The sequence below is a fragment of the Larimichthys crocea genome, chromosome XV, assembly GCF_000972845.2.
Source record: "Larimichthys crocea isolate SSNF chromosome XV, L_crocea_2.0, whole genome shotgun sequence".
NCBI classification, from domain to species: domain Eukaryota; kingdom Metazoa; phylum Chordata; class Actinopteri; family Sciaenidae; genus Larimichthys; species Larimichthys crocea.
In genome coordinates, this window is record NC_040025.1 from 22,666,038 (window position 1) to 22,677,020 (window position 10,983).

The window sequence follows — 10,983 nt, forward strand, 5'->3', positions numbered from 1 at the left end:
GCAGGGCCACAATGACCACAACAGGGACTACCCTGTCTCCCCTCAGTGCACTGCAAAATATATTTAAGAATATTATTTATAAAAAAAAATTTCAGCACCATATTTATTAATGGTTGTATCAGTGTATAATAATAATAATACGTTGCTGCCAATAAAATAAAATAAACAAAATATTTTGACCTCTTCTCCTGAAATGACTGTGACAATGTGATTTATTCTTGATAAAGAGTATCTTCTCAAAACTTTATTGATCAATCTCTTCCAAACATATCGCAGTGAAAATTTAATCACAATTGACCTGATGTGTATAAATAGGAATAAAAAGAGGAATGTGTCTGAAAACAATATTATTCCAGCTTTATGGGCAACAGTACATGAATAGATAATAATTATGAATCCCTCACTCTTTTGAATGTCTTTACAAGACAGGGCATCAAGATAATGTAGTAGCACTAAATATTGCACTTTTTATGGAAAAAGTTACCCTGGCAAAATATACAATTAGTTAGGGCCCCAGCAATAACATTTCTATTTATGAATGTGGTAGTCAATAATCTATGAAATGAAACTCTACCACACAAAGCTTCTGGATGTAGTTTTCATGATTCACCTGATACACGTGAATCGTGGGCGCTTCAAAGATTAGATACAAACCAATGAACTTTAGCTATTCAGTGTCAAGGCCAATGGTGTGTTTACTGTCACGTTAGTGTAAATTCCATGTTCCAGCTCATGTGCAATTTATGACAAATCATTAATAAAAACAGTGCAATGTCATTGTAAAGCCATCTTGTATTTATTACAAAATATATCCAAAATATTTGCCATCCACTGGAACAGGAAAACACACTATGACTGAACACACACACAAGCACGCACACAAACACACACACACACACACACACACGCACGCACATGTACAGTAGTAAATGGGCACTGGAACACACTTTACTTTGATAGTTAGTACTGGAAATGTGCTAAGTGCAAAGGTTAGTTTTACAATCTAATCTCAGAATGAAGGGACTGATGATTTGTTGTAAAGTCTCATCAGGCACTTGTAGCCTTTTTTTAGTTATCCTGCTATGATAGACTCGTTACGAAGCTTATATACCATTTCTGCTATATTCTTCCATATTCTAAAACTTACTTAAGTCTTTTTTGGTAGAACCAGGACTCAAGTCTGCTTTGCGATACTGCTGAGTTCACACAGTTGTGTGGGCTGCTTCAAACTATGACACTACATTCTTGTTCACAAACCCCCCTGATGAAGAAATGAAATGATGCAGAATCTGTAGTAAGCAGCATTGTTCTGAAGTTCCCACTGACAACCACAAACATTCACTGCTTAGGTCACAAAGTTGCTTCATTTGGCATCAGGGAAGCAGAAATGATTCATTTGAACCCAAAACCTGATAGCATTCTTAAATGTAGAAATAAAAGCTCCATAAAACACAGAAAATTAATATAGTCCCACAGAATAGTCTGATTAGCTTATATGGATCCTTTCCTATCCAACATAGTGATTGGTCAAAAGAAACCAGTGTCTCTTTGAAAGCACTTGGAAGACTTCTGAGGTCTGTTTTCATTGAACAAAATTATTAGTCCATTTCAAATTGTCCATCTTTCCCAGGTTTACTGCTCTGTGAGCTAGTGTAGCGCTGCTTTCAGGTTCTCAAGAGGCTTTTGTGGTGCACGTTCCTGGAGTTTCCTGTAGGTTCACCTTGGATCTACACACAGAACAGTTAGATCAGACTTCATCACACTTTGTTTAGTTTTGCATCTTTAACTTCAACACATAAAAAATAGGAGCAAAAACATAAGGGTTGCTTTTATATTTTTGCTCAGGAGTAGTTTAAGTACCGTTCAAAAAAATCCTGCTTACGAGCTAACTGTATACATAAGTATAAGAGGTATGCTGCTATCTATACTAGCCTTTAAGTGCTGAACACACAGTGGTGCAGGTGGTGTTGGGATCAAAGATTTTTGCAAGCCTTTTCACATTTTTGTTACATTCAACAAAGATATTTGTAACCAGCAGATTAAAAATCAGCTGTGGTGTTATGTAAAGATGGAGACACTGACAAACATGGCAGAACTCACTGATATGGCAAACACATTTGATGACTCTTTTGTCTTTGGCATACACCAAACTTTCTGATTATTTTCTGATATCTTCTGTAAATTAGGGCTGCTTGTTCTTACCTGTTGTGTGTCATGTGACTCTTGACCAGGTGGCCAGCAGCCAGAGCAGCCATCAGTGAGAGTTCTCCTGCCAGCACAGTGGCACACACAACTCTGGCCAGCTGCCGGGCATTCTCCCCTGGACAGTCCTGACTGGCACCCTGTACGCCCAGCATCTGTGCGCGCGCACACACACACACACACACACACACACACACACACACACACACACACACACACACACACGGGTTGCAATCACCAAAACTTTGCAGAAATCCAAAATACTGCAGACAATACTGAGGAAACTTTTTTTCTATTGGTGGAACTGTAGTAACATAAGTTATCTTAAATGTGTGTGTGTGCGCGTGTGTGTGTGTGTACCCGGAGGCAGGCTTGCTGGGGGGGCAGGTTGGTGCCTCCTCCTACAGTGCCTAGCTCTATGGAGGGCATAGTGCAGCTGATGTATAGATCCTCCCCTGTCGGTCCTGTTGCCTCCATCAGAGTGATGCAGTTACTGCTGCCTACTGACTGGGCTGGATCCTGGACACACACACACACACATTAACATAGGAATACATTGAAGTAAATGGAAGCACAACAGTTTCTTTGAACTCCTTTTACCTGACCACAGGCTATGTAGATGGCAGCCACTAGGTTGGCTGCATGTGCGTTATATCCACCGATGCAACCTGCCATGGCTGAGCCCACAAGGTTCTTACTGATGTTCACCTCCACCAGAGCTCCTGTCGTTGTTTTCAAAACCTGCAGCACAGAGATATATTATTTAAATGAATAGGTTACAACTAATACTGAAGGATAAACTGAACTCATATCACACAAAAATACAGAACAGAATTTAGCAGATCATGAAATGCCACCAAGATCGGCCATTCATTCTTTTCCCTGGTGTGTTTTAATGTTTTGCTCTGCCTACCTCTCTGACCACTTTAGCAGGTATGGTGGCCTCACAGACAGCAGACTTTCCCCTGCCTTCGATCCAATTGATGGCGGCTGGTTTCTTGTCGGTGCAGTAGTTTCCACTGACAGCCACCACCTGCAGCTCTGGGAAGTGTTGCTGCAGTCTGCTCAGAGCCTGCTCTGTACCCTGCAGGTAGAGTGTTAATCTCCATACATGAGATACACTGGGATTGCATGTCTTACACTTTTCTGCAGTGTGGTAAGGTGCAACATTCTGATAACATTTATTTAATATGTATATTATGTTAATTTCAGGATACCTTGGAGATCATATTCATCCCCATGGCATCACCAGTCTTGGAATGGAAGCGGATGTAGAGATTTCTCCCTGCCAGACCAACCAGCAGCTTCTGGAGCCGAGCAAACCTGTCAACAGAAACGTAACATAAAGACATGTCAACATACAACAAACACATAGCCCATTCTCTAATTTTTAGTTGGGTCCATGGCAGCTTTCAAGTTTTACCTGCTGGTGTTGTCAAAGGCATCTTTGATGGCCTGAAATCCGTCTGTGCTCTCCAGCCAGGCCTTCACCTCAGCGGCCTGGCAGGCAGAGGGCAGCCTGACTACAGGGCCTCGAGTCATGCTGTCAGCCATGATACGACTGCTGGCTCCGCCTCCCAGCTACGGCATAACAGGGACAGGGCCACGAGGTACAGTACATATTATCACACAGTGATGTTGTAGAAAAGGCCTAAACAGAATAAGTCACTTCCCACTATGACCCACATGAGTGTGATCCAATGTGCCCATAATCACTTGTCAGTGTCTCCCCTATCTAAAGACGAGTCTAAAGCTTTGTTGACTCAACCATAACAATCTCACACTACATTGTATACATTGTGTACTTATAATTCAAATGTATATATCATCCATCTATTTTTTAAGAGGTGGTATATGTACATATGTTCTATTTAATACAAATACTTTACACCCTGCATCACAGCCAAGGACTTCGGAAATTATGCAGCTGTGTTCCACAGGTTTTCATTTATTGTCATTCACATGAAAATCACTTGGCAGACTGTTGGCAACAGTGATTGTATGGTTCAATATTTTAATATAAAAACTCACAAACTAGACTAGAGAATGCAGTGGAGTTTTTCAATTAGTTTCAGTAGTTGTTCTGTAAGATCCTATCAGCATCTTTAGGGGAACACTTACAGCAATTGCTCGACAGCCACGGTTGGTACTGGCAACCAAGCAACCCTCTGTGGTTGCCATAGGAACCTGAAACTGCTTTCCATCCAGGTGCAGAGGACCAGCCACACCCACCGGTACAGGCATGTAGCCAATCACATTCTCACAGCAGGCACCCATAACCTGAAAGACAGAATTTTTTATGAGCTTGTACAGAACAGAAAGTTTTCAGTTTTCTATGTATGTGTGTGTGTGTGTGTGTGTGTGTGTGTGTGTGTGTGTGTGCGCACCTTGGAGTAGTCATAGTCTGTGTATGGCAGGGAAGAGAGCGCAGAAGGAGAGGGGAGCTTTGCAGAGATCATTTTCCTTCGTATGGCCACTCCTCTCTCTGGTCTCTCCATCATGACCTCCAGTTTGTATGCAGGGATGTGTTTGGAGTTGACCAGCAGCATCACCTCAGCATCGCTCAGGAAACGAGGACCCAGCTGCAAGAGACACAATCATGCAGTGACCTACTGTTTTTCAGTGGCTCCACTTCAAAATTTACTGAGTTCAGCATGGGATGAGCGTGTAAGGAATCATCAGGTTGATTTCACCTCTTTCCAAATTTCATGAAACAAAATTTAACAAATACATCAAATAGTTGTTTACTATTATATACTGTTTTATCATATATATTAATATAATAAATATAATAAATAATTGGTTTTAGTGCTGGGTGGTGAGGTATAAATACAGTTGAGTACAGCAGTAAGAGATAGTGCGGATGCTCATGTGGAGATGACAAGTTTCAGAGACACGGTCAACATCTCCAGGACAGGCAAGTCTACTCAGCTGTGATGTGTACATTCATGTTGTCACCCTGTTGTAACCCTAACCCTGATAGCCGATTCTGCCATCTGGGTCAGTGTCGAATAGATATGCCATACCAATGTCTGATTGGTGCATCTCTACTATATACAGTACATATTTTATACATATGTTTTATTTGTACTATCACCATCACCTGCTATGATACTTAAATGGTAGCCTTAATGCCTCTGCTTCTGATCATTTAAAAAATTAATTTCTGTCTACTTGTCATTATCATTTGTACAAATATTGCATTTCATAGTCATAGTCACACATCTTACGAGTAGAAATGTTCCATGTAGTCTGGGTGAAATGAAACCTCAGAAGTGTGAAAAAATGCAAAGGTGAGCTGAGTGGATGTGAGGACACACAGAGCAGTGGAATCAGTGCAAGTGTCTTTTCTACTGCCGTCATGCTCTAATTGGTTCATCCTCAGAGAGATTATGGCGTGACTAAGCTCATTACAGTGTAGTTAAATCACACAACTGCCTCAAACTCTGCAGTCTACTTGGTGGGATATGGCTCCCCGACCGAAGCAGACTGAGGTGATGTAACCATCTGAGAAGAGGTTAGCCGAGTTATCAAAGGGAGGTTTCATGGGTTCATGTACATGTCTCACCTCAGGGTTGTTGAGGATGGCCACACATTCTTCCAGGCCTCTGGGCTTTGGGGGGAGGCTCAGCTGATTGTTCTCAGACTCAAGTTCTTCCTCTTCCTCTCCAACGACAAAGAAGCTCTTTGGCCTGGGATCAGCAGCCGGGGCTGACAGGGGCCGGATAACCTCATCTAGGGGAACAATATGAAATTCGATACCACAGCACTACACACGTTTATCGGTTACAGCATCACTCAGTACGTTTGCATGCAGCAAAAAAAATTTAATTTCTGATCGTATCAGATAAAGACGTGCATAAGACTGGAAGTATAAGTGTACATGCCGTTAAGAGAATCAGGTGAAAGCCCCAGCAGAAATTCTCGCTCGAGCATGTACGGAATGCAAAATCTATGGTGTTAAAATGCCGACTATGTACAAATTATCTAGGTGTTCTTATCCAATTTTTAAATGTGCATTATGGTCCGAAGTAGGTCTGAAGTAGGTCGGACTAAGGTGTTTACAAGAATTTTAAAAGTACAAACTATGTCTGATACGATCAGAAATTCGAATTTTTTGCTGCATGTAAACATACTGACTGAGCACAGACACACCTCTCTCTGCATTGTTGATGGGTGCTGGGACACCTGGGCTCTGAGTGGGAACCAGGGGTTGTGGAGTGTACGGCTCCCTCCTGCAGCAGGTCTCAACTGGCCTTCGTGGGGTCAGGACAGGGGCAGACATAGTAATGGGGTTCTTCAGTGACAGAGTAGACTCCATCTCAGCCTGTTCAAAAAAGATGTACTTGATAGCCAGCAGCAGAGCCAAAGCCAGACAGATGACCTGCTCTATGTCCATGGTTATCATCCTGTAGGGGAAAAGTGACAATTACAAGTTTTATTATTGATGCTGAAATCAGAAAGTTTGTTTTGTAAAACTAGATAGAAATTTTACCAACCAACAACTTTGCGTATGTCCAAGCAACACTTGTAGTATAAAGACTAGCTTTATTGGTATCATCAGACCATGAACATGTTGGTTATCAATAACATTGTTCTTTACACAACTAAATATTGTTACTTCACATTCTTCACAGTCACCACTTCTCAAGCTTAATTGCATTTCCTTTGGGAATGCAGAGCATTTCTTTTTGAGGACACACAACTAATGCTTTGTACCACTGCAGGGAATGCAGAGTTAAAAGCAAGCATATCATTGGCCTCACCTGGTGAGGTAGAAGTGCCAAAGTGGTTTCTCTGGCTCAATCCTCCTGGGCGAAAGGTGGTCCAGTTCCATGCCAACCTGTGGGATTCCCACTGTGGTGTTAATGGACAAAGGCTCAGCGATCCAGCGGCTGTGGGCGTGAACCATCACCAGACCAAGAGACTACACACAGAGCAGAGAGGAGGCATCACACTTGAATCAAACTGTTCAATAATAACAAGCAGACCAGACAGATGAAGAAAGAGTGGTATTACCATGATCATTTTGACCCTCTGGGTTACAGGGTTGGGTTTGTTGTCCTCCTCCTCCTCCATCACTCTGGAGAAGTGGCTCAACTGCCAGATGGGATGGCCCTCCTGACTCTCACGGGACAACTACAGGAGCAAATACAACACAATTAATTAATCTGATCTAAACACATGTACATGTGTGCACACATGCAATGAAATGCTGCACCCTTACCTCCAGCACCAGAGAGACACACGCAGGGAAGAAAGTCATGAACACAAAGTAGTTGGCCAAGACAGACATGCAGCCAAAGCAGCACATGATTTCCAACTGCCGCACACCTGAAACGTACAGACAGATACTCCAGAAGTGTCCTCTGTATTACCAAATCAGAAAACTACTATTCACTATCTGTGTTGTTTCATTTTCTTCTGGTCAAAGGCAATCATCTGCTAAGGAGTCTGGTTAAAAAAACGACCCCAGGATTTAATTTGTTTCCAGTTTTCATTTCTTTGAGCTTTTTAAAATGTAAAATGGCCTTGAACTGTGCCAATACTTGACCCCTGTGTGAAGTATAAAAAACTACTGTATGTGATCTCAGTTCAGTAAAATTGATAAAGTCGTCACAATGCAAACCTATTTAACTGTCCATCTACAAGCCCACACAGACCATCATCAGCAGGGCAAAAATGCTCTCAACACTAACCCATCCACTAACTATTATTCTCCAAAGCAGCAGCAAATACCTGACATGGTTCCCACTCCAATCACTAGGCACTCCACCAGGGCATCCAAAGTGAAGGTAGGTCCCAGTACAGCCATTCCACGAGCAATGTTGTCCCTCACTTCATCCTGAAAAAGTTGTAGTGATCAGTCAGTGGTACTGTTGAATTTCATGTGGAATATTGCAATAGACGTAAATATTTCTTCCTACCTGAGAACTGGAGCTCAAAGCAAACTTGGCAAGAGCACATGCTTTGGAGAGGTCAATGAGAAGCAGGAAGAAGGGCAAAGCCTCACTGGAGGTCAGAACAGAACAATCAACTGGAGATTTTCACATAGATACTGATAAGAAATGGCAGTATGCAGAGTGTGTCCTTACTTGAGGCCTGTGAGCTCTTTATCAAGAAAGTGAATGACCACTGTGCTGAATACAAAGCTGGAGAATATGGTGAAAAGACCAGCAATGCCTACAAGACAGAAGGTAGGGTCAGTTTTAGCTAGATCTAACTTCCTCTACAAACACAAGACCTTAAGTCCCCTCAGATGATAAATATCAGTTTTACCTAAAATATATTTGGATCCCAGTTGTCGCAAGTTCTGGAACTGGAAGTAAATATACACAATGGCAATGCAGCGTGTGATGGTCAGGATGATGATATCACTGCTCAGAATTTGCTGTGATAAGAGAAAAGAAACTCTGTTCACTGGAAATGTAAGGATAGTACATTTTTGGGAAATGTTCTTATTCATTTTCAATTGAAACCACTGTCTGTACAGTAAATATAAGCCTAGCTTAGCATAGTACAAAGACAGCTAACATGGGGAATCAGCTAGCATGTCTCTGTTCAAAGATAACAAAATCCACTTATACCAGCAAATCTTAAGCCCACTAACTGATCTGTTATATCTCATTTGTTTAATTCGCAGAAAAAAACACTCTCATGACTGTACAGGTGTAATAATGACATGTTATGTTATTTTTCATGAGACTTTTTCTTGGGCAGGTGCAGTAATTTCTTGGAGCCTTGGCATCACAGAGAGGTTCCAAGCTAACAAGCAAAGAACCAGGAAGTGATAAGATGACAGATGAAAGGGACATTACCAAGTGGCGACCTCCATGGCACTGAAGCCAATGTGGAAGTCCTAAAAACGGTAAATCCTCGAGCGGCTGCAGAAGTGAGTCAATCTCTAAAAGCGGCCATTTTAAAATGTCCAGAGAAATAAACATGTTCACAGCCTGGTACAAAAAACAGTTTTGGTTTCTATAACTAATTTCCCCGTTCATGACAACTGTACTGAGGGTGAATTTATATACAACTCACCTGTTCAGATTATATTAAAGTTTAAGGTTGCACATAATTAACAGGTGGCCGCTTTGATTGACAGGTAAGTGGCATTACTGATGGCTTGTTCAAGCACCCAGGCATCATTCAGCCCGCCTTAGGTCAGCCGATGAACCACATCCTTGCTGATTTTTAGATTCGCCTGGAGGCGGAGGAAGCAGTATATCCAACATGATGGCGACCAGTGTGGCATATTTACAGCTTCAAAATGTTGCTTCACTCAGGTTCTGTCCATTCTTTATACTGTCTTGGGCATCACCAATGACAGGTAGGTATAGTCAGAATGACTGCATGTCATTTCATGCCAATACATCCATTAATTGTTGAGATATTTCGGTCTGGACCAAAATGGTGGACTTGACTTCTTCCATATACGTGTTGTTAAATAAAGTATACTTAGTAGTTAATATAGTCTGGATAGTTATAGTACACTGTCAGCACAAAAGTGTGACATATTATATGAGTTACAGGTAAGAAGACAGTGCAGATTTCTTGGTCGGTGACTTTATGTTGTGTGGTGGTGGATGCACTACTACAGATAATTAACACAATCATCTTGTTCGCTCACCTCCTCCATTTTGGGGCAGTCAAAGTTCCAGCCACAGATCTGGTCATTGCCAGTGAACATGTTCATGGACATCATACAGATGGTGAGGGTGACTGTGCCAACAATCACCTCCCAGGGGTGGGAGGCCACCAGAAGGCCATGCATACGGAACAGACGGGTCAGCATGGTGCAACAGAGCTACCAAATAACACAAGTTGAGTAATGTGAGCTGGGAGAAGCTGACTGTACACCATTAGTGGAGGAACAAAAGCATTCGCATTTACAATCTGATGACAGGAAACACAGCCACAGTGCAAATCAAAGCTCATTTATACTGTTCCATTGGTTTTTCAAGGAGAATTATAATGTTTGTATATTTGACTGTTCCCATTTTATGCTACATTGATGTATTCTTTTGTTCTTAACTTTCTTTTCTCTGATTCAGTTCTGACATTAAATTTTGTCTTTTTACTCCTTACAATAAGATAGATAGTGAAATAATTATGAAATGAAAACTAAAACAGTAAACATAACTGGAAGTTTAATAATTATAAACAAACACACACATTGAACATTATGAATTGATCTAAATTTCCCCATGCATCGTTTATAGCATTATGTTCTGTAAAACAAACAAACACTTTAATTGTGAAAACTCTTGTGACAGACGATTTCATAGAATGGTGTATGGAAAAGCCAAAAGTCATTAAGACATTAGTTTAAATACATATACTTTTTAATTCAAAGCTGACTTATTTTATCATGAACAGTGGGGTATTTTATGTTTTTGGTTTATTTTTGTGAATAGGTGGGAAACTTTGTAATAAACTGAATTAAATGGCATGGGGCTGTTTTAAATCAAAAAAAATTCTAAGAGGAATTATAGGCTCTGCTGTAGTGTTAAGTCCAGCCGCAGCACGGTGGATTTAGTCTACCATGTCGCCTGTAGAGACTATATTTACTCCAAAGGAACATAATAAGCAGATAAACTTGACTTACTTTGAGCGGCTGTTGGACGGGGAGCAGTTTCCAGTCTCCTGCTGTGCCACAAAGCCAGTCTATCAGCACCGTCCCTGAGGCTGACTGAACACCGATGGAGCGATGGCACGCTACTACATCTTTCGACCCTTCAGCCAATCATGTCGGCCATCTGCTTCACGAGGGCTTTATCCACG

The 10,983-nt window shown here is 41.4% G+C and overlaps 1 protein-coding gene across 1 annotated transcript; it reads right to left on the bottom strand.

The window, feature by feature from the left end:
• Positions 1-780: 780 nt before the first annotated feature.
• On the bottom strand, positions 781-10,940 carry LOC104937871 (3-hydroxy-3-methylglutaryl-coenzyme A reductase). Its single transcript, XM_010754185.3, has 20 exons — positions 10,808-10,940; positions 9,830-10,006; positions 8,482-8,593; positions 8,298-8,385; positions 8,130-8,214; positions 7,942-8,047; positions 7,430-7,536; positions 7,222-7,341; positions 6,969-7,129; positions 6,358-6,611; positions 5,771-5,937; positions 4,590-4,784; positions 4,324-4,482; positions 3,626-3,783; positions 3,420-3,525; positions 3,116-3,286; positions 2,803-2,943; positions 2,563-2,721; positions 2,203-2,357; positions 781-1,727 (listed from the first exon to the last, which is right to left on the bottom strand). The coding sequence occupies exons 2-20, from the start codon at positions 9,992-9,994 to the stop codon at positions 1,673-1,675; spliced, it is 2,664 nt and encodes an 887-aa protein (XP_010752487.1). The 5' UTR covers positions 9,995-10,006; positions 10,808-10,940; the 3' UTR covers positions 781-1,672.
• Between the last annotated feature and the right edge of the window lie 43 nt (positions 10,941-10,983).